Consider the following 22,621-nt stretch of genomic DNA (forward strand, 5'->3'; position numbering starts at 1 on the left):
CATTACAAACCAGTTAACAGTGACCAATAAATGAGGTTTATGTGTGAAACTACATTTATGATGATATTGTCAGTTAAGGATTGTTGTGGGCACGGTTGAAATCATTAAATCAATGGGTTTTAAACAAGATAATACAGATTTTAGGCTCTTGAAAATTACATAAATACCAAACAGTAGATTCAATTCTTGTCTGATTCAACATAAGACCTCTGAAAAGGAGAGCTTACCTTGTCAGGTTCCTCTGCAGCAATAGCTTTAAAAATGCTCTTGTGTTTGTGGAGTTTGGTCTTGAGTTTGTGCTCTATATGCACGTTAAACTTCATGAAAATGACATAGAGAGTTTAACAAGCCACCAGCATCATGCTCTCCCACCACATTATGACATTGTCCAGGAAGAAGATGATCAGTACGATGAGGTCAAATATGTAGAATGACATATTTCTTAATAGAGGCCACCAGGACAGGTGGAGAACTTGCTGAGAAAACAAAGCACACAATCCATTCACAAAAGAAACACTGAAAACTGCTGAGCCCGCAACTGTGCCAAAAGTTGTCATGGGTGATGAAGACTCCTATTAAGAAACCCAAAAGCTTTGGGGTGGATATTCCAGCAGCCATGAAGGTGGCTCCTACCACATCATAGGAGATGGCTAACTTGTCCCTGATTACCCTGAGAGCAGGAACAAAGAATTTATCACACAAGATCGCCAGCAGCACAAACATGTAAATGATCCCAATGAGGTGAAGGATCACCCAGCCAAAAGATATCTAGAGGATAATGAGCATGAAGGATGGTCGGTGCAGGAGGAGCTGGAGCTGCTGTAGATATTTCTTTTGGAAGCTTAGAGGCTGCAGAGATAAACCCTTTTGTGACTTGCAGTAATAGAGACTCAGTAGTGGTGGGTATGTTGGAATCTGAGGTTGTTTCCACATCATCTACCACATGCGTCTGATCTTGGGGATCATAATCATGCTTTGCAGTGAGAGATTCCACCTCAAGTATCTTTGTTAATTTCCCCCTGAAATCCTCTCCGTTCTGAGGCAAACCTGGTCTGGCACTGACAGTCAGCTGACAGAGGGAACAGAGGAGAGTCCCAAAGAGGAAAAAAAAAGAAGCTTTTTCAGCCGCAGTCGTTTTCCTCTTGTACAATTCATTTTTGAAAAATCAATCAAAAAAAGTCCCAACTTCCCACTTCCACTTCAAAACCTAAAAAAAAGGTTCTTCAAAAAGTTTAGGAACTGTTTTGCAATTACAACTCAAATACAGCAACAGATAAGGATATTTTCAGAGGTTCTGTTCTATTCAGATAATCAAAACAAATATTATAATTTTTAATCATAGTGGCAGACATCTAAGGAATGTTCAAGTTATAGGATATGACGCTGGAAAAGTCTTCACCGTAAACATTATAACCTACTTTAGGTCCGACTAATAGGATTATGTGTAGCGTCTCATCTTAAACTAATCATCAAAGCAGATTCCAGAAAGCCTAAAATACATTTAAAAATATTTAAACTGTGAAAATGTATTTTGAAAATGTGGGTAGATACCTTGAAACGCGTCCACCAAATCTTTACTGGTCAGGGCTTTAAAGTGGGCGTTGCTTATCGGCCCGTCTTTTGTGCAAAACAAGTCGCCAAAAGACTTGTTTTGCACAAAGACTTTTTATCATCTCTAGATGATAAAAAGTTATGTCTGCAGCCAGATCATTATTATTATCATCATTATCATTATTATTACTATTATTGTTGTTGTTATGGGTTTTGTTTTGTTTTTTTTATCTCCCGGGAACTATCCGCTGATGTGTACACTAATGTCAGCCCGGACGGAAGTGCTGGTGCACAGTACACCATAACCATTGTTTAGTTAGCGTAAAAACTGAAAGGCGCGTAGGTTTTAGTAATTTTTTTTCCTGATACCGATTCTTTACTTTGTATCTTAGGTTTTGGATAGTTATAATGTAATTTTGGTTAAATGGCAGCTGGAACATTTCATTCGTTTGCCGTAGCGTTACATAATGCTAATGTAAATTAGCCGAAAAACTAGCCAACATTAGCTAACAGTTCGGATGTTACCATATGTCCCTTCTTCTTTATCTTTACTGACGGCGCCTGTGTATTTGGTTGTTCTAGCTAAATACGCCTCAGCGACGACAACGCAGTGGAAACCGTCAGTGGGAGCATTGCAGCGGACTTCTGTTTTCATATTTGGGATCTGTAAGCGGTGAGCATGCCTACTGTGGTGTTAATGGACGTGTCTCTGTCCATGACACGACCAGTGTCATTGGATGGCATCGAAGAGTTTCAGAGGAAGAACCTGGCTGTCCACGGACTCAATATGTTGTTTGAACACATGGCCTCAAACTACCGCTTGGAGTTCACGTCGCTGATGGCCTTTTCTTCCCTGTGGGAACTCCTGGTACCTTTCACCAGAGACTACAATGCATTGCAGGTAAAGTGTGCTCATGTGACATATCTGTCTGAAAAGTCAAAGTATATTTTGTTTCCTTGAAAAGCGGTCTGATTTTGGGATTACCGTATGTTTTTTTTCCTGCACAGGAGGCTCTGAGCAACCTGGAAGACTATGACAAAACCTGTGTTGAAGCAGCTCTAAATGGAGTTAGTAATGTAGTACAGCAGGAGTGGGGTAGTGCCTGCCCCTGTCAGGTATTTGGCTAACACTTTATTCAGTATCGCCACACCTCTGTATTTATTGGATTTATTTATTGCTTATTATTGGTCGAATAGCTTTCCTGCAGTGATCTGAACCATATGTTCATATACTGAGTTATGTTTATGTACTTCTTCCATATGTCCTGTAGGTGGTGCTGGTTACTGATGGATCCCTTGGTATTGGGAAGGGGTCTTTACGCCACTCCCTCCAAACACTGAAACAACGTGGGGATGACAAGAAATTTCCTCTTCCTTTCCCTTTTCCTACCAAACTGTTCATCATGTGTATTGCCAATGCAGAGGAGGTATTGAGCCATCCTTACAGTCACATGATACCAGAAGCAGCTATCAAAAACACAATTCAGGGTCATATTGCCTGTGTTAGACACCTGTAAATCACACATTTCTGTGAACATTTTAGGATGACAGCAGTATGACAGTTGCTTTCTACCTTCACAGACTCAAACTATAGTTTTCCAGCACATAAAACATTTTGGCTTCCAACAAAGAGGCTGTCACTTCACAAAGCTGTTATTTAAAAAATAAATTTGAATACATTTTATTTTTCAAATAGCAAAAAAATAACATAAAATGTATAAACTTATAAGTATAAGTGAAATAGCACAGTCTTTTTGTGTTGACTATATGCACACTAATCATGGTTATAAATAGTTACCAACTTTGAGTCGGGGAAAACCCTGCATGTTATTAAATATCAGGTATTCATCAAATCACTTTTATTGTCACATCACATGTGCAGGTACACTGGTACAGTACATGTGAGTGAAATGTTTATCGTCATGAAATTTGTAGATGAGGTGACCTTTGATTAAAGGTTTAAGATGATTTCTCTGTCAGCATTTCAGAATCGACAGACAAAAATTTGCTATAGATAACCTCACAGCACTTATCAGTTAAAGTTTTTGTGCTATTGTATCCCAAGTGCCCGGGAAGTTTCTCATGGAGATTTTTTTAGGAGGGGGACCACACCTCATTCACTCCCTGTCATATGACTATTGTATGGCTACTTCCTTCACTCAGGTTCTTAGTTCTCATTTTCATACATGGGAATCTGCGAGGCCCAGGAGCAACCACCAGTCTTCCCCATACCACAGTCTCAGCCCTAGATCTATATTTATTCCATCTGTCAGTACCTTTCAGGAAGCATGATCAGTCTAATTGAGAATGTGGAAATTGCCATTAAATTGCAAATATGTAAAAGTTTAACTTAATCTAGCTAAATAGCCCAGCTTTGAAAAATTAGACCCACTGTCTTGTGTAATTTCAGTTACAGATGACTGATGCCATGGACAACCTGGAGGAATTACTTTGCCTTAGTGGAGGGGATGGGCAAATCTTTACTATGGAGGGACCGCTTTGCATGAAGAGTGTACAGACCATGTTTGGGTACTACTGTAACTGTTTAGATTATTCACAAAAAACATTTTAACCTCTTTCATATGTTTAGTAAGGGCATCTTTGGTCATATTCTATATCTGCATGTCCCCAGGAAGCTGATCGATCTTGTATACTCTCCCTTCCACGCGGTTTTGCACTGTGGGAATCTATCCTCAGATGTTCAGGTCTTCCCTCGACCTGAGCCTGTCGTGATGGATGAAGAGGTGGAGCCTATGCCCCGGACTGTTAGTACAGGTACTGGCTTCAGATTTTATGATTAGTTTAATTTAAGGAGGTCATGAAACATTACATGCATAAAAGCTAATTTACATCATGGAACCCTACTTTAAAAAACTGACATAGATGTAACTGTGAAGCAGGATTTAAGAAATAAGTGCTGAAGTTTTATTCTGTCAGTACGGACCATGACAACATGTGGTTGGCTGGTGGCAGCTAGTAGACTTACATTATTTTACGTTAGCTAACTAGTGAGAGAATCAATAACTCTAAGGAAAATAAAGACACTAAAACTGAAAATCCGTTTAAGGGGATCATTTTTGTGCTGGGCTAAGAAACTTAGCTGATTGCATGAGCTGATTGTGCCGCACAGTACAGCTGGTTAGAGGAGGAAAAATCAGTTTCTGACTTCATTCTGTCGGTCTGGTGATTCAAACAGTCTGTCCTCTACACTGTTCTTATTTAAGTAAACTTTAAGCACTTCTTTCACAGACAGTGTTACATCTATGTCAGTTTTTGAGAGCAGACCTCCACGATGTAAACTGGCCTTTATATGTTTAGTGTTTCGTATCCTCTTTAAATTCTTCATTTTTTTTTAAACAAATCTTTCTCTTGTATGCCTTTCAGATTTGGAGATTGTGGGTTTCATTGAAATTGCTGACATTGCAAGTCCTCCTGTCATATCCAGACACTTGGTATTACCTATTGCTGTAAACAAAGGTTGGTTTTAATACTTTTGCTATGTTCCAGTTATAGAGAAATGCGGATTGGTGACATATTAGCTTTGCAGCTTGTGCACATCTCCTCGTATTTAGATGTAAACACCCAAATGTTCAAGCAGCTTTATGTTAACTCACTTAAGAAAGAAAGAAAAAAGAACTTTAGAGTTTGCTGTTGCAGAACAAATCAATTTTAGTAAATAAGGTTGATAACGAACGAATCAGGAAATGCCTCAGACTATAAGAAACCAACAAAATAGGAAGGAAGAGCAAAGCTGCTGGGAAATCCCTTGAGGTTCGAGCTTCCTTTATTTGTCATGCACACTAATTTATTTCAGTACTTCTTTAAAAAATTGCTCTCATTCTGTAATGTAAAAGATTAAAACTAACATTAATAGAAGAGATGAGAAAAACGTAAGTAAAATTGTCTAACACAGTCTAACAGCAGAAATGAAAACAAGTATTTTTTTCTGATTAATAAAGAATAGCAAATATTTATGATTTAGTTTATTATGTGTACTTGGTTTTAGATGTGGATGAAGTTGGTACGGGAACCACAGATGAGCTTGAGGAGGAACCTTCTGCCAGTCAGATGGCAGGCAAAAGTCCCAATTTTTGTGTACTTTTACATGGAAGTCTGAAGGTTGAAGGCATGGTGGCGCTGGTCCAGCTGGGGTGAGATGCAGCAGAGCTGTTATATAAACTCTTTTATATTAACCTGCACCATAAAGACTGCTATATTATAGCAGTCTGCTAAATAATTTCCCCCAGGGATCAATAAAGTATTCTGATTCTGATTCTGATATGCAAACAAATTGTATATGTAGTTTGCTTTTTTGCCCCTCAGGCCGGAGTGGTACGGCATGTTGTACTCCCAGGCAGACAGCAAGAAGAAATCAAACTTGATGATGTCTCTTTTTGATCCCGGTCCGGAGCCTCTGCCCTGGCTGGGCAAGATATCACATTTGGGACCAATCTCAGGTGACTTTTTGTTTTTTTAATCTCTCCACCATGCCAAGTTTCATTGCAGATGAGGGTCAAATGAGCAAATATGAAGAGTTCTGTGTTTACAAAAGATTATATGGGGTTTCTAAGTGCACTGTCTTTAAATTTTTTTTTCTTTTTTCCCCCAGTGGCTTAAATTAATCCGGAAACCATTTTAGGGATATTCTGAAACTCTGTGTTTTATTTAACATGTGACACAATGACCCATGCACAAGTATTCCTAAAGAACAACAGACTGTGGACACGATCAAGTAGTTAATACTTCACCTGGGTTTCTCACGTGTCTCATGATGCAGTGTATTGACTGACCTCACTATGTTGTCCCGTGACCTTTCTCATGTCACAGAAGCGGCTGATAATCCCTACGGAGAGGATGACAGTAAAAGTCCATTTCCTGTACAACCACAGGTGAAACGTAGCTATGCCCAGAATGTGACCGTGTGGATTAAGGCCAGTGGACTACAGGTGAAGTAAAATTACTGCGTGAGAGTATTTTTCTCTTGAAAGTTTGGAGAAAAGACAAACATTTCATACATTTCTGTCAGTGATAAATTTATCTAATTATATTCTTTTAATGAACTGCTTTCTGTTTTTAAAAAAACCCAGAAAGCGATTAATTTCTGATATTTCTGTGTAAGAAGAAGAAAAAAAGGCTTATTTGCGAAATTGTCAAAATAGCTTCAGATTAATTTCTTGCAATTGACTAATGAGTTACTTGGCTTCTCAGAGGCTGCTCTGTTCACTGCCTCTACAGTGGGCTCAGCAAGTCTCTACTTTGTTTGAACTCTCTTCAGCAGAGCTTGGTTAATATTTATTGAAATTCTTGTTCCTGTGATTAATAATTACTCCAGGAATTTCTGGTATTTGATTTTGTCAATATTGTCGCCATCAAACAAATATTGATTCTTCAGGTCAGTCCAAGTCTGTCATTCAGAGTAATCTTTACATGACCAACTATGTAATCTTATATTAGTGAATCTTAAAAAAACAAAGGAAAATGTCATCAAAAGGTTTTTCGTTTTTGTAGTTTATTCAATAATCATTACACACGAAGTGAAATATTTCCTAAAAATATGACGAAATATTTACTATTTGATATAAATCTTGAGGCTTGTGGTTTATAGCTCATTTAAAAACGGAAATCCAGTGTCTCAGATTATTAAAATGCTTCCTAAGTTTAATCAAAAAAAGATTGACAATAAAGAAATGTCCACCTACTGTAAAGTTCATGTAAACACTCAGCACTTAGTTTGAGTGCTTTTATTATTTATCAAGGCGGCGTGGCATGGAGATGATCTGCACTGAAGCCCAGGTTGCTTTGATAGATAGATGGCCGATAGTGCAGCTTGTCTGTGTTTCTCATCTTCCTGACATTATCTCACAGATTCTCTTTGGCATTTAGATCAGATTAGTTGGCTATAGTCATGCACAGTAATAACATTGTCAGCAAACCATTTGCTCATAGATTTAGCAATGTGTGCTTACTCCTGCTGAAAAAGGGAAATCTGCATCTCACTGAAGCTTATCAGAAGATCTGCGCATAGAGTACTCTAAAATCATCTTGTAGATGGCTGTTAACTCTGTACTTAACAAAACGGTGAACCAACAATTTCCAATACAGATCAACTAATAAATATTCTACTAATTGAGATACTGGATTTCAGGTTTTCAAGCCGTAATCACTAAAACTAATATAAAAACATTTCATTGGTCAAAACATTTAAGGGGCCTTTTGATTCATTGACTCGTTTTTTATGCTGTCATTGTACAGACTGATGTCCAGAAGATCCTGAGGAATGCCAGGAAACTGCCAGATAAAACTCAGACCTTCTATAAGGTAAGATTAGCTGGAGTGGCTCTAAACTATAATTTTTAAAGCTATGTTTGTTTTTTTCCAAAAATGAAATGTTATATTTTCATTTTGATTCTGACAGGAGCTGAACCGTCTACGCAAGGCTGCTTTGGCTTTTGGTTTCTGGGAGCTCCTGAAGGGAGTTGCCGATCTGCTGGAGAGAGAGTGCACCATGCTGCCAGACTCGGCACATCCTGATGCTGCTTTCCAGCTCTCCCATGCTGCACAGCAGCTTAAATTGGCCAGCACTGGTGACTCCCAGTATGCTGCTTTTGATCACAACATTGTTCCCATGCACACGGATTTCTCAAGTTGAGCCGCATCCGAATTTGTATGAATGAACTCAAAATATCATAGGCTCTGCCTGCGTGGACCAATGTGCTGCAGTGTTGCATACACCCTGTAAAGACGTTCACAGGATTATTTTACGAAGTCATCTTTGGGATTCAGTGTTGTTTTTATAAATGTTCCTTTGTAGGAATCTTTTGACACAATAACCACATTAAAATTAGGTTTTTATTCATTGTCAAATAACTGCCACATTTACAGAACAGAGTAAACAGCTATTAATGTTGGCATTCGTAATTCAAGTGCAAATAATAAAAAAGCAGCCAGAAAAAACCTGTTACAATTTAACATTGCTCCTTGAAGGTTGTTGTTGAGCACAATGGACACTTTTTTTTTTTTAAGCAGTCTGGTTATTTGTCCCTGAGCTTTGTGGAATGGCTTGGAATTGTGAAATTATAACCAAGAGCTTATCATGTGGAATGATGACTTGTTTTCTTTATACATATGGCAGTGACTGAATATGAAATGATAACAGGGTTTTCTTATCAGTGCTTCTCAAAATAGCGCTGCGTGGGAGAAAAACAAGACTAAGAGCGGGGGGGGGGGGGGGCACTATCACACAGGTGCTATGGAAATGTACCGGTATGTGTGTGCAAACTTGGTCACCAATAAGTTTGCTCGATGCAGTATTTCTGTACTCATTGCACATCTATTGTGTTAATAATAGCCATAAAGGAAGTCATTTTAGTTTTTATATGGACAGGCTGTCAAAAATTGAGTTGATAATAAATTTGACATAAGGATGATGATTATTAAAAACAAAGGTCGAGGAATAAGCAGGCAGCAAAGGTGTTCAAGGAATGCTGTTGGTGTTGAGTCTCAATTTGCTTTCCTCTTTTTGGTCCGGAAGCGCCTCTTCCTCTGCTTGTAAAGGTGGCTAAAGTTGATAAAAAGTCCTTTTGTGGGGGGGGAGGGGGAACCAAGATTAATATCAGAGCAGCAGTGGTTAAGTTAGAATATATGTGTCATGTGGGGACTTACCCAAAAACATAAGAACAAGATAAATGTACAGGAAGTAAGAGAAGCTGACAGAGGTGCCAATCACTTTAGTCAGAGGAATGCTGAAGAGTTTAGATTCATCAAAGATGGGGATGGACTGGATCACTGCAAGAGCTACGTGGGATTGAGAGATAAGAGTATATATAATAGAGTCTATAAACATGTTTGCATGTTTTTTATATCAAATTTTGTTTAAAAAAAAAAAAGCCTACCTTCAGCTAAAACACCTAGTGGATACAGTGGCATCCAGACAGTATACCGCAGCCAAGTGAGGGTTTTCCACTCTGTATTGAAACAGCCCAGCATGTAAAAGGGATACCTGAAAAAGGATGAGCATGTTGGTTAAGGAAAAAAAAGTCATGCTCCAAATAAAATTACACAAAGTTGCATCCACAGTTACACATTCTTATAAAATTATAGCTCAGATGCAACTGCTACTTGCCTGTTTCAAGGCTGAAATGTGAATAAAATCTAACAAAAAACTGTAACTGTTCCAAACATTTGCAAAGCTCTAAATCTTATCCAATTTTAGTTTTATTTAAATACAACTGGCTAAAGCTGTACTATATATCACTAGATGACTGTTTACTGTAGACAGTAGGAAAATGCATACTTGCCTAAAAATCTCAATAGCACTCCACAGATAGAAAACAAAGAACACAACTGGCTTGTGGTGCATTTCCTCCAGACTACCAAAAATGATGAAGAGGATAAAATTCCTTCCGACCACCTAGTGCACAAACAAAAGATGTGTATTGGTGCTCAATCTGTAACTTTAGGAAACTTGAACTCAGGCAAAAAAAAAAAACCAAAAAAAAAACCCATCCCATACCTGTATAAGAGTTGGTATAACACCTGTCTTGACTACACCAAAAGCAGCATTCAGGACCTCTACTAATGCCAGGATCTGGCAGAAGAACATCACATCCGAAATTGTGTGAAATGTGTCATAGAGGGAATCTGAAAAGAGTTTTGAACGGACATGTTTTAACCAGTTTTCTGTGAAGTAAGTGACACTTTCAGCTTCTCCTGTGTAATATATTTTCACACCTATGCCAATGATAAACAGGCGCACTGTCATGTTGATAAAGATCCATGAAAAACCAAGAAACTGGACCAGGTTGTACACAATCAAGAACACAGTTTTCAGGCTGACGAACCCTGAAATATTTCAAAGAAATTGGAAAATTGTATCAGCAGTTTTCCCTTCAAAGCCATCTGATAAAACAGAATATTCAAGTGCAATATATTATCTGCACCCACCTTCTTCTTTTTGTCTTGAAGCCTTCAGCCTGTTCTTTTTCTCCTCCTTTTAAAAGTATTTAAAAAATGAAAATAGTACAGTCTTTAATCAATTATTTTAGTCATACTGACATTTTTTAATCTTTATCTGCGAGTGTCATCTAGTAACAATTGTCAAATGCCAAGTTGTACTCTTACCTTTTCTCTGATTTCCATCTCAGCGTCTGACTCGTCCAGCCAGCGATCAAAGTCCGGTGCCAGGAAGACAGGTTTACGCTCCCGGAGAGTCAGCCTTTCCCACCAACCTCGCTGTATTTTGTGCACTGTAATGTTCACCTGCCGCTGTGTGGACTTGTAGCTGACCTACAGGTTCACGCAATGAGCACAAACAGGAAAACCAAAGAAAGAAAAGGAAAAGATTTAAGAGCAATCTTAAAGTTATTCTGTCTATAGATATATTTCTGATCCCACAAGATAAATTATAGAATTACTCAGCATACCTGTGGCTTTACTGGTAAGAGGAAGTCCAAGCTGAACTTGTACTCATTTTGTCCTTTTGCACCATGCCCCTGGGCTACAAACAGGATATCACAAATGAAATGCCACAAAAATATTTTTAAAAATATGTCTTTAATCACCAAATGCAAATGAAATCCGTGAATCCATGTCACCTGAAAAGTGAAGGACATTTTCATCCACGTGGACGTCAATATTCTGCAAAAACACAGGCAAAGGATAAGCATACTTCCTCGCTAGATCAAGAATTTTTTTACTTCCTGTTAACAGAAACCCGAAACAAAGATATTAATCTTATGTTACATATTACCGTGACAAACTATATTGCAAAACACATAGGATATTTAATTACCAGGTAAAATAAGTGGTTAAAAAGTCTCTAACCTGAATCTTCTGTTACATGATCAGAAATAGAGTTAAGTGCTATAAAAAGAAGAAGAAAACGAGTGCTGAGAAGCCCTCCTGTAGCATGTAGTATGGGATGATGTGATATCTACAGGTGTAACAACACCTGTCCCTCACACATAACCCCACGAGCGCCGCGTGAACAATGCTACCACCCCCACCCACCCCGCCTTCCGAGTAGTTCCAACGGGTATTTTTAGGACTTTTCACCCATGTGATTAACTGTTAACACGAATATTCTTAAAATCAACAGGTTTTAAAAACAGGTTCGAACAGGTTGTGTGGCTTTAGACGTACTACATAATGAACGAAGGACCTCAACAGAGAGCTTTGTATGGATCAGTTATCAGATAAGAGATCTCAGTTCTCATACAGTATGCAAATAGTACAGCTATCCAGCAGGATAACGTTTACAGGAACCTTTCGTCTGTATTTGCATTGCTTCCCATTTACCATCAGAGGCCCAAACACAAGGCTTAAAAAAGAAAAGAAAAAAAAAGTCAGAACCATGCTAAAGCGTTTTGCCCGTGACAAGCAACTGCAGGAGGTACTCTCACCTGAACATCTGTCAGCTCAACTCGCAGGTAAATGTCTTCATGGCGTTGAGCCCAATAAACAAGAGGTGTGAGTGCCATTATTGCGTTTTTGATCAGTTTTTTTTAATCGGGCAAACAATGAATGAACGCTCCACGCTTCATGCTAGCTGCCCTGGAAGGACTTTAGCAATTACCCAGAATATTCTTCGAACGTGCGCGCTCTCCACTGATCAGTGCTGAGACGCGCTCGTGCAGGAGGCACAAACGTTAGACGTGCTCTTCCCTGATTGGCTAAGTGAATATTTACGGAAGTGTCACAGGAACGCGACAGGTTGTCTAATTTTTCTTTTGGCAGTATGCTAACAGGCAGCAAGACGACCATATGTCAAGTTTAAAAACTGATTTGTTGAAAACTTCCGGGACATTTAATGTCCTTGTTGGAGTGACAGGAAGCGTCGCAGCCTTGAAACTGCCTCTTTTGGTCTCCCAGCTTCTTGAACTCTCCGGGGTGAGTTGCTTCATATTAGTTAATGTTTGCATATCATGAATGTTTCTATTTTCCCCGTACATAGTTAGCAAATAATAGCACAAGCATCTATATACATTTATTGTTTATCTAAGTGGCATAATACGCATAAGCTCACCTTTACCGCAAGATGGGGATGTTAGGCAGCATCGTTACAAACGCAGTATATTCTAGTTATTAAATAAACAGAGCAAATCTGAGCCAGCAATATCTGCCTGTTAATTAAAAACCACAACGGTCGTCCATGAAAATAGAGAAAACGACATTTGAAGACGTAAATGTTAAACGGGGATAATATATGACAGTGTTGGTATTAGTGTGGGAAAGGTTTTGCAATATACTAAATAAAGTGTGTTAGGACTTTTGTAGTAAACAGGGTGATGAAGCTATGCGTTTGCATAGCAATGCAAATAGTTTTAAATTGTATGTGTAATAGCTAATACCTGTAGAGAGAAATATTTGGCCTGTCAAACTAAGAATAATTGCTTCATTTGAGTTTAACATGCGAGAATATGCATGGATGCACATCCCATGGAGCAGAGAGACATAATGCCCCAATCAGTCAATTTAATTTCCAACAAAATGATGTGGGATCACGGATGTCACTGGAAGCAGTAATGTCTTGTAAACATCATTCTTTTTTAAATTAAACAGTCAGTTGTAGGAAAATCTTCTCTGTAACAACTAGTATGACGTATTTATTTACTTGAGAAAGAATGAACACTTCACCTGCTCAAGCCCTGCTAATTATAAAACAATTGATGAATTAATTCAAGCATACTAGTGGTAGTGGTAGTTGTTTAAAAAAATACTCTATAATAATGTAAAAACTTAGAGTAAACAGAAATTCATACCTATGTAGACTCTATCTGCACTCACTTGCTACTTGGTTAGGTACACCAATTAAGCTGCTTTTTAATGCAAATATCTATTTAGCCAATCCCATGGCAGCAACTCAAGCATTTAGGCATGTAGACATGGTCAAGATTACCTGCTTAACTTCATCTGAACATCCGAATGGCAATGAAAGGTGATTTAAGTGACTTTGAACGTAGCATGTTTGTGGGCTGCAAACAGGTTGTTCTGAGTATTTCAGGAACTGCTGATCTACTGGTATTTTCCCACTCAATCGTCTCTAGGGTTTACAGTGAATAGCCCAAAAAAGAGAAAATGTCCAGTGAATGGTAGCTTTCTGGGTGAAAATGCCTTTGTGACGTCCAGGGTTAGAGGAGAGTAATTCAAAATCCTCATGTTACAACCATGGTACTAGAAGAGTATCTCTCAATGCACAACTCATCGAACCTTAGCCAAAACCCCACCCTGTGCCATGCCTGTCAGCTAGACATTGAAAAATGAGGCTACAGTTCATACAGACTCACCAAAATTGGACAGAAGAAGTTTGGAAAAATGTTCAAATGGTAGGGTGGGAAATTGGTATAAAGATCATAAAACATGGATCCATCCCGCCATGTCTCAATTGTTCAGGCTGAAGGTGGTGTTATGTTGTGGGGGATATTGTCTTGGCACACTCCAGGCCTCTTAGTACATTTAAGTCATCATTTAAATATGTCTATCATTTATGACCACAGAGTACTCATCTTCTGATGGCTGCTTCCTGCAGGATAACATGCCATAAAGCTCAAATCATGTTAAACTGGTTTGTGAACATGACAGTGAATCCATTGTACACAAGTGGCTTTCAGGCATCCACAGTCATCAGATCTCAATTTTAAATGGGATGTGGTGGAAAAGGAAATTCATACTACTGATGTGTGTCTCCCTCCCTTTTCCCCTTATCTATCTATCTATCTATCTATCTATCTATCTATCTATCTATCTATCTATCTATCTATCTATCTATCTATCTATCTATCTATCTATCTATCTATCTATCTATCTATCTATCTATCTAGTGCAACGATATTCGTATTGATATTGAACCGTTCGATACAGTGCTTTCGGTTCGGTACGCATATGTATCGAACAATACAACATTTGTAATTTATTTTATCAACTTTCCTTCTGACGATGCTGTCTGTGTTGAGCGTTCAGTGAATCTGCGTTCGACTACTCCGCCTAGGCTGCACTGTCGAGCGCAGATCCACTGAGCGCTCAACACAGACAGCATAGTCAGAAGGAAGCTAGCGAGACAGAAGTTAAGCTCTCCTTGCAACATGGACCTCCCCCACTCTCATTCAGATCTGGTGTTTGGAATTATTTTGGTTTTCATGTGACGTATGACCCTGAAGGTAAGCGAGTCATGGACTAAAGTAAAACAGTATGTTGGATGTGCCATGCAATGCTCAATTACATAGGTGGGAACTAGTGTGTTAGCGCAGTTAGCTTGTTAACGTGTTGGCCGTCTAGCCCCATGCACAGGGCGATCGGCGGTAGCTCGTTAACGGAGATTTGCCGTGTTGTAGCGTTAAGGTCATTTCAACGAGATTAACCTGAAAGCACTAGTGGGAACACAACGAATATGACTGCACATTTACATCATCCTAGTGCAAAGACAAAAACAACAAGCATGCTACTAACTTTAGCCGAGTCATTTAGACAGCTGTTAGCACATGATTCTCCTTATGCTGCTGAGAATATAGCCCAGAAGAAGCGGATAGTATAGCTTTTATTTTGGAAAGAGGCATTTCTCTGTAATAAACTCTCTTTTCCAAAGATGAGTGATTCCTCAATCAGATACAGGGCTCGCAAAATCGCTAGCCCGACGTCCTGGGGCTAGCGATTTTTTTCAGACGGGCTACCCTGCCCGTCGGGCTATTGTAGGAAGGAAAAATCTATGTCAATGCTTTTGCATTCTTTCGGAAATGTAGCCGGGTAATTATGTCATTGGCATCGGTGAGCCACTGCCAATATGTGACATATTGAAGTCACGTTTGAATTTGCGCTTGTTTTTTTGCTTTCACTTTGCAATCGCGCGAACTGTGTATAGAGAGTGACAGCACTGATTGGTGAGTGATGATAATTTGCGCACCAATTCCTCTGACATTGTCTTATCAATCGTTAGCTTACTATGCAAACATGACAAGGGAAATCTCCCGCAGCAAGCTTAAACATCTGAGAGGTTGATCGTGCAGAGAATCGCTGAGCATTATGTGAGTGCGTGTGTAAAAGCAGCAGGATATATATTGTAGCGGATCAGGGCTGTTCGGGGTTCTGTTTGTACAGTTATGTTTTGTTTATGTTGCCATAGTGACGGGTGACGCCCTCTCGCTGCGACGGTGTGTCCTTCCGGGGTCAGAGGGCGCCCTGTGTGGTGGTGTTGTTGTTGCTGTGCTGTTGCCGCGCTGAGCAGTTAGCTAGCGGCAGTGTTCTTCTGCAGATGTCAATAAACGGCTGTGCTCCCTGGCTAGCTCACGGGAAGCAAGACCAAACGATATCTCCGTCTCCTCCTTGTCTGAGCTCGCCACATTGGTGTCAGAAGTGGGATGATGGTGGCACCCCATGTTCTGACCCGAGTGACCGTGACCGGCCGGTGCGCCAAAAGAAGGCACCTGGACATTTGCAGGACTTTGTGTGGGGTAATGGGGTCGTCGGGGATGACTGACCCCTTAGGTGGGGGCTATGTAGCGGGTCAGGGCTGTTCGGGGTTCTGTTTGTACAGTTATGTTTTGTTTATGTTGCCATAGTGACGGGTGACGCCCTCTCGCTGCGACGGTGTGTCCTTCCGGGGTCAGAGGGCGCCCTGTGTGGTGGTGTTGTTGTTGTTGCTGTGCTGTTGCCGCGCTGAGCAGTTAGCTAGCGGCAGTGTTCTTCTGCAGATGTCAATAAACGGCTGTGCTCCCTGGCTAGCTCACGGGAAGCAAGACCAAACGATACCTCCGTCTCCTTCTTGTCTGAGCTCGCCACAATATTTTAGTTCTGCTGAGCCAAATAAGACAGGTCAGGGTGAAGAAGTGACAGCCAAAGAAAAGCTTACCACAAAACGGAGAAGTTATGACAAATCAGACTATAAGGCAAAAAGAAAGTGCAGCTTTATGGTTTCATGGACAAAAGAATTTCTGTGGCTGCAATATGACAAGCGAAATAACCAGGGCTGCACATAAGTGGTCCGCAGGTGCGCATTCGCTGTCAAAATAAAAAATGGGCACAAAATAAGAAGTTGCAACGCGTGTTTGCATACATAAGATTTTAAGGAGGAGGACAGACATTTGTTTAGAACTCTTAAAGATGTCGAAGAAGCAAGCTCCTTTAAGCAATTACTGTAATGTTCCTCCACCTCCAAAGAAATGTCAGAAGGAGTCCGAACCACGGAAAAGTAGTTGCAGGAGGTGAGCTGGCTTCAAACAAATGATGAACGCACAGAGATGTGGTGCGGAATGTGCCGTGAAAATTTAATAAATGACAAATTAAAAAGGCATGAACATTTTTTTGTATCGAAAAAATATCGAACCGTGACACCAAAGTATCGAACCGAACCGTGAATTTTGTGTATTGTTGCACTCTATCTATCTATCTATCTATCTATCTATCTATCTATCTATCTCTCTTCTGCAGTCACTGTCATTTATGTCATTTATGTTGTCATGCTGTAGGTGGATGTACGAGTAGTCACTACAGAGCATGCCAAGCACTTCTATAATTCTGCTGAGGTGTCAGTCAAAATCTACAGTGACGAGGATGAATGGGAGGTAATAACTAACTCGAGTATGATATTCTAATGTAGCCATTATTACACTGAAAACATATATAGCTATATATATATATATAGAAAAGACAAATTAACATGACATATATAATCAATATGAAGGTCAGCTTGGGCTCTTCAAATAAAATAGGTGAAGGAATACTGTACAGTGCCATACTGAGCAAAATGAAATGTGGTATGAGTTGCCCATTATTAACTTGAAAACACTGGAGTTACTTGTGAGAATTCTGAGACATAAAAACACTGGTTTAACTTGTGCATTCCAGACAGAAGTGAAGATGTGACTGTGTAACTGGATGCATTTCAAACAGCATGTCTCTCATTTAGCTGTGGAAACAGAGATCTGATCCTGTGCTACACATTGAGCTAAGGCGTTGGGCAGATCTACTTGTCATTGCCCCTCTTGATGCCAACAGTCTTGGAAAGATTGCTAGTGGTATTTGTGATAATCTGCTGGTAAGAAGATGAAACACTAAAGATTTTGCAAATAATCATTTATTGCAGAATTTCTGTGAAATGATTTCCAGGTTTATGTGTATTTGTCATTTCAGACGTGTGTGGTAAGAGCCTGGGATACCAGTCGTCCTCTTCTCTTCTGCCCTGCAATGAACACAGCTATGTGGCTGCATCCTATTACAGCCCAGCAGGTATCCAGACTGAAAGAGTTTGGATATGTGGAAATCCCCTGCGTTGCCAAAAAGCTAGTGTGTGGAGATGAAGGTGAGTTTTAATATGAGGAGGAACTAAATATATTTAACCTTTGCTAATATTTACTCAGACTCTCAGATCGTTGGAAATTGAAAAAGGGTTGAAATTTACATATTTTACTTAGAACTTAGAATTATGCAACAGCAGACATCATATTCTCACATTTGTGAGCCTTACTCAAGTGAGTATCTTACAATTTCCTTAAAAAAAGACTGACATGATTATTATGGCTTTAAAATAGCTGGAGATTAATATTCACACATGCCATGGAGCCAGTGACTTATTTTACTACACCCATCTTGGACTTTGTCTTTATTTATTTATTTATTTATTTATTTATTTATTTATTTATTACTGTAAACCCGTAACTGTATCTGTAGCTCATATATTTGCCATTATATATTTTTTATACTCCAGGTGTCTTCACCTGGAGTATAAAAACTCATGCACGTCTATATGATTGGACTACTTTTTGCAGTCAGGGGAAATTCCCCCCTGATGGCAGTTTAAAAAAAAATGCCTCTTTAAGGATGAATGTGGGTTACGTCCTCCTTTTATATATAGTATATAGCAGGAGCAAACACTACTTGAACTGCGCAGGCAAGAAACGTGACAGTAGTGAGTAAATCATATGACATCAGGGGTCCAAAGGTGAATAAGGAGAGTGGCATGTAACAGTGATTAGACCAGGTGACACACAGCATCACAGGCAGATAAAACAAGAGGTCAAATCTCACCTTTAAAAAAATAGTTTCAAAGGCTAGTTTTTCTACCTTCTTCCTTAACACAAATTCTCCTTCACCAGTTGTGTTGATTTCAGTGTCCTGTGGCTGTAAAAAGTACACTATGTACCAGCACACTGTGACTATTAGCTGCTATAGGTAAACAGACCTTATTCCAAATCACATGCCACATGCTTCCTTTTTTTCTGATAAGGTGACTTATCCCAAGGATGATTTTAGATTAAAGTGGCTCGTGAATTGCTCTTAATTACCAGGCACAGTAGCCAGCTGTGTGTGAGGTCATATCAACCTGCTCAGTGCTCACTGTTAAACTGTGTCACATAACTTGACATAGTAAGTTACCTACGAGAGGCATATTTTAGTTCCTTTCCAAAGACACTGTACTTAAGAGATAACTGTGGTACAAAGGGATTATCCAAGAACATCTAAAACTGCCTCCTTCCCTTTTTTGTATCAAGGACTTGTTTTTCATTCTGTCATGTGGCTAAGCAAAGTATTAAGAGACTTGGACAAACTATGTGAACATCTTACCAGTGTTTAGATTTACTAGGATGACATGGCATGTCTTACAATGCAGGTAGTTTCAAGAATAACCCAGCACTCAAACTCACCACAAGATAAAAATGAATAGGCCTTGATGGAAAATGCTACACGTATTTGACACCATTTTCTGTGGCTCTGGTAGAAGCTACTTTTTGTGTTGCGTGTGTTGTTGTGATCAACCATGCACTCTAAAGCAGTAGCTTTTATAGCACTGTTATAGCATAAATAGCAACCAAGTGAAATGTATAGATCGTACAAGTTCTAAAGTTGGCATCACATACTTGTAGTTCATGTGCTTTAAGACTTATGGTGCGATTTGTAAATGCAAAAACTTGTGTTGCATGGTCTATTTTTGTATAAGGTGCTACCATTTTATCTACTTAACTCTTCACAACTTCCGTTCATTTCATTTTTCTTCCCCGTTAATACAATTTGTTGTTTTTTGCTAACTGGAGCTTATCTCCTAAAATGCTTGGATGGCTAGATACCAATGCTGACAGCACTGCTGATACTTAGCGTTCATATTTAACATGCTGTGTGAGGCTGCTGCATCTGCTAAATCTATATCTGTAGCAGGTGTGTCGACTACTTTATTCTGAGAAATTATTTCTGGAAAAAACACTGTCCACAGCTGCAGTGTCCACCTTTAATATAACCTAGTATAAATAACTATAGTCCATGGTAAGTATTGATTATCCTGCTTCTAGTTACCCTAGGCTGCTGTTTATTAAGCTGTGTTTTCAGCTAAGTCAAAAGAAGTTTCCTATTAACATCCACTAAGAGTACAGGAAAGTATAAATAAGCATAGAAAGTGCTAATATAAGGAACTGAAAGTACTAATTTTAATGACTTAGTCTTATAGCAAGTGCAAAGAAAGTTGGACAGAAGACAAAAGGCTAGAAATAGATTCAGTGGGAACAACTTCCCTTCACAATGTTTTTCAAGGATATCTAACACTGGACTTTTTAATGTCATGTTTACGTCTTGGCTTTGTAAACCACTTTCTGTGTAGTGGAAAAGTAATGAAGTGTCACCTAGATTGTATAACTCAGTTTAAGACATTGATTGATACTATGTCAATTCATACAGTTGACCTTGGTACATTAATCTAATGACTAAAGTGTGCGTGTTAGTCCCCATAGGGAGATAGTTCCTCTGCATTTAACCCATTTACCCAGTGAAGCACAAACATGTGCAGATGTACACATGGATACAGTTAAAGCTTCAAAATTCTAATCAATTCATCTATTTTGGAGATGTACTGCATAAAGTGTTATAAAAGAATAAATAAAATGGTGGAGCTGTGCCTATGTGTTTTGTTGCTAATAGTGCTGTCTTTTTGATTCATCGGTGGGGTTTGGCTCAGATTTATATGCAAACAGCTTGAGTGTAGTGTAGTGTATTTATGAATGTGAAGAATGTGCATGAGCATTTGCATTGCAATCGTGTACATGTCTTCTTTGTATTTTCCTTCAGGCACTGACTGATTTATAGTTTTCTGCAGAAGACATTTGTATAGCTCATAATTCTTTGTTTTTCCATAGGTAAAGGTGCCATGGCAGAAGTATCGACAATTGTCAGTCTTGTCAAAGAGTATCTTCAGAAACCAGATGAGTCATCTTTGGAAGCATGAACGTCATATTGTACATCCAAGCAAACACAAAAGGCCAAAGAAAAACAAACACTATGCCTTGTTGTTGGATTTGTCAAACTGCCACGGTCCAACACACCCATGGTAAACTCATTTACTTGCTTTCACCTGTTTTACTTCATAAATTCACTTCTTAGAATGTGTGGGTGTCTCCAGAACATCATGACTGGCATCTCTCTAAATCCTCTTTTGGTATTGTTAAACCTGTTGGGGCACAGCAGCTTTACATTTCAAAGACGTGCATTGACTTTTTCAACATTAATTCCCATCATATCACCTCTGGAGCCTGATCATCCCAGAGGTTAAAAACAAAAAAGTTGGTAGTGTGAGACGTTAATTTTTAGCTGTCACCATCAGTTTTTTGAGGTACATTTTAAACAGTTTTGTGTTGTTTTTTTTGTATATTTATTTTGTTTAGATAGTAACACATTATTTGGTATCCCAAGTAACATAAAAGATAAGGTAGCAACAGCTGCATCTCTCAGAGATGACATGAAAGTGCGTTTTGTATTATGCATTTTTTCCTGACTTGAACAGACAGTTTGAGCCTGTTTACGATGTGCTCGACTTGTTTTTCCTGGAAAGGCTTTCCTCTGAATTTACCTTTGTTTATTCTTTTTGTTTAATGTTAGCTGACGTATTCAGATATAGATATAAGGATAATGAAAACTGCAACATGCCACATTACTGTTTGCTAAGTACCTCTCTAAATGAACATCTAATAATATACCTGTTAAAAAGGCCATATTTATACTCCAAGCTGTAAAATGTGTGATTATACATTTTGTTTATTTGCTAAAGGAACTGAAATTGTTGTCATTATCAAAGGTAAAGAGACAAAAGTGCAACAAGTTAAAATTTCAGTCATGTATTCCCATCAGATTCATGAAAGCCGTTGTAATTTGGGGTTTTCTATGGGTTTTAATTAGTTCTTTGAAGTGTCCTTTTTCCAGGATCGATTATTGAGCATAATCAATCATATCAGACATACAGGATGTGCCTTTAATGACTTAAAAAAAAAAAACAAGAATTGGGTGCATGATCATTTCTAACTCTGGTTGTTTTCCTTTTAAGCATAGTCCACACATTTTCATTAGGGTCGGGGAAGGTGATTCCTGAAGCTTGCTTTATCTATTCCAAAACCAGGTTTAGTTTTTGGATTGTTGTCCTGTCCAGCTCTTGATTTGAGAAAAAGTTGGCGAATTTGGAGGTAGTCCTCCTCCTTTAATATTCTGCCAGTATTGCTGGAAGCAAAACAGCCCCAGAGCATGCTGCTACCACCACCATGCTTGACAGTTGCTACAGTGTTTGTCCATTTGAAAGCCACACCTGTGCTCCTCCAAACATACCTCTTTATTGTCTCAATCTTTGTCACATCTTTGACCATAAAACTTTTTTCCAGAAGGCTTGTTCACATGTGGACAGCTGCAAATATCAGTCGAGCTTAAAGGTGTTGCTTTTGGAGGAGGAGCGTCTTTCTTGGTTGGCACCCTCTCAGTCACTAAAAGTTGTAATCAGTCGCTAATGACGAGTTATTAGACCTTGGCTTTGTCGACCTAAGACACTGTAAAAAATGTAAGTAAGTGCATGTATATGTTTGAGCCTGCATTTATATTTTGACCCTGTCAAATCCAAAATGAATTCTTGTTTTTTTGTTTTTTAAAGTCACTGAAGATGAATGGTGAACAATCATTCCACTCTGGGAATTTTTAAAATAATAAAAAGCCCAAAATTACCATGACATTCATGCCCATGGTGTGTATATGTAAGCTTGGTTGTTCATATGTGTGTGTATATAAAATAAATGATAAAATATAATGCTGATTCAGACTGCACTTCTCTGTTCTGGGCTCTGTA

The 22,621-nt window shown here is 38.9% G+C and overlaps 3 protein-coding genes across 5 annotated transcripts; 2 read left to right on the forward strand and 1 right to left on the reverse strand.

Annotated features, from left to right (window-relative positions):
* Nucleotides 1-1,616: 1,616 nt before the first annotated feature.
* Nucleotides 1,617-8,652, forward strand: ints14 (integrator complex subunit 14). Of its 2 annotated transcripts, none has more exons than XM_082539052.1 (12): nucleotides 1,617-1,890; nucleotides 2,134-2,452; nucleotides 2,560-2,667; nucleotides 2,823-2,978; nucleotides 3,962-4,080; nucleotides 4,184-4,326; nucleotides 4,936-5,028; nucleotides 5,558-5,702; nucleotides 5,875-6,008; nucleotides 6,379-6,497; nucleotides 7,804-7,869; nucleotides 7,967-8,652. In XM_082539052.1, the coding sequence occupies exons 2-12, from the start codon at nucleotides 2,231-2,233 to the stop codon at nucleotides 8,198-8,200; spliced, it is 1,539 nt and encodes a 512-aa protein (XP_082395178.1). In that variant the 5' UTR covers nucleotides 1,617-1,890; nucleotides 2,134-2,230; the 3' UTR covers nucleotides 8,201-8,652. The 2 variants fall into 2 exon arrangements, with proteins under 2 accessions (XP_082395178.1, XP_082395179.1); XM_082539053.1 differs by having other exon boundaries at nucleotides 1,617-1,886.
* Nucleotides 8,387-12,143, reverse strand: hacd3 (3-hydroxyacyl-CoA dehydratase 3). Its single transcript, XM_082539054.1, has 11 exons — nucleotides 11,952-12,143; nucleotides 11,145-11,187; nucleotides 10,974-11,047; nucleotides 10,672-10,836; nucleotides 10,495-10,540; nucleotides 10,282-10,392; nucleotides 10,064-10,191; nucleotides 9,849-9,961; nucleotides 9,444-9,550; nucleotides 9,214-9,345; nucleotides 8,387-9,128 (listed from the first exon to the last, which is right to left on the reverse strand). Exons 1-11 carry the CDS (start codon nucleotides 12,027-12,029, stop codon nucleotides 9,052-9,054), a joined length of 1,074 nt encoding a protein of 357 aa, XP_082395180.1. The 5' UTR covers nucleotides 12,030-12,143; the 3' UTR covers nucleotides 8,387-9,051.
* Nucleotides 12,144-12,226: 83 nt separating this feature from the next.
* Nucleotides 12,227-22,330, forward strand: ppcdc (phosphopantothenoylcysteine decarboxylase). 2 transcript variants are annotated; one of them, XM_082539055.1, is made up of 5 exons: nucleotides 12,227-12,438; nucleotides 17,007-17,102; nucleotides 17,447-17,575; nucleotides 17,671-17,839; nucleotides 20,658-22,330. In XM_082539055.1, exons 1-5 carry the CDS (start codon nucleotides 12,313-12,315, stop codon nucleotides 20,744-20,746), a joined length of 609 nt encoding a protein of 202 aa, XP_082395181.1. In that variant the 5' UTR covers nucleotides 12,227-12,312; the 3' UTR covers nucleotides 20,747-22,330. The 2 variants fall into 2 exon arrangements, with proteins under 2 accessions (XP_082395181.1, XP_082395182.1); XM_082539056.1 differs by lacking the exon at nucleotides 12,227-12,438 and adding an exon at nucleotides 14,606-14,705.
* The last annotated feature ends 291 nt before the right edge of the window (nucleotides 22,331-22,621 follow it).

Source organism: Aulonocara stuartgranti (genome assembly GCF_965226115.1).
Source record: "Aulonocara stuartgranti genome assembly, chromosome: 7".
Taxonomy (NCBI): Eukaryota; Metazoa; Chordata; class Actinopteri; order Cichliformes; family Cichlidae; genus Aulonocara; species Aulonocara stuartgranti.

Coding starts and splice junctions, on each gene's coding strand:
- ints14 (XM_082539052.1), top strand. CDS start 2,231: ATGCCTACTGTGGTGTTAATGGACGTGTCTCTGTCCATGACACGACCA. Junction 2,453..2,559: donor GAGACTACAATGCATTGCAG/GTAAAGTGTGCT, acceptor TTTCCTGCACAG/GAGGCTCTGAGCAACCTGGA. Junction 2,979..3,961: donor GTATTGCCAATGCAGAGGAG/GTATTGAGCCAT, acceptor GTGTAATTTCAG/TTACAGATGACTGATGCCAT.
- hacd3 (XM_082539054.1), bottom strand. CDS start 12,029: ATGGCACTCACACCTCTTGTTTATTGGGCTCAACGCCATGAAGACATT. Junction 11,048..11,144: donor AAATGTCCTTCACTTTTCAG/GTGACATGGATT, acceptor TCCTGTTTGTAG/CCCAGGGGCATGGTGCAAAA. Junction 10,541..10,671: donor AGATGGAAATCAGAGAAAAG/GTAAGAGTACAA, acceptor TACTTTTAAAAG/GAGGAGAAAAAGAACAGGCT.
- ppcdc (XM_082539055.1), top strand. CDS start 12,313: ATGTCAAGTTTAAAAACTGATTTGTTGAAAACTTCCGGGACATTTAAT. Junction 17,576..17,670: donor GTATTTGTGATAATCTGCTG/GTAAGAAGATGA, acceptor TTGTCATTTCAG/ACGTGTGTGGTAAGAGCCTG. Junction 17,840..20,657: donor GCTAGTGTGTGGAGATGAAG/GTGAGTTTTAAT, acceptor GTTTTTCCATAG/GTAAAGGTGCCATGGCAGAA.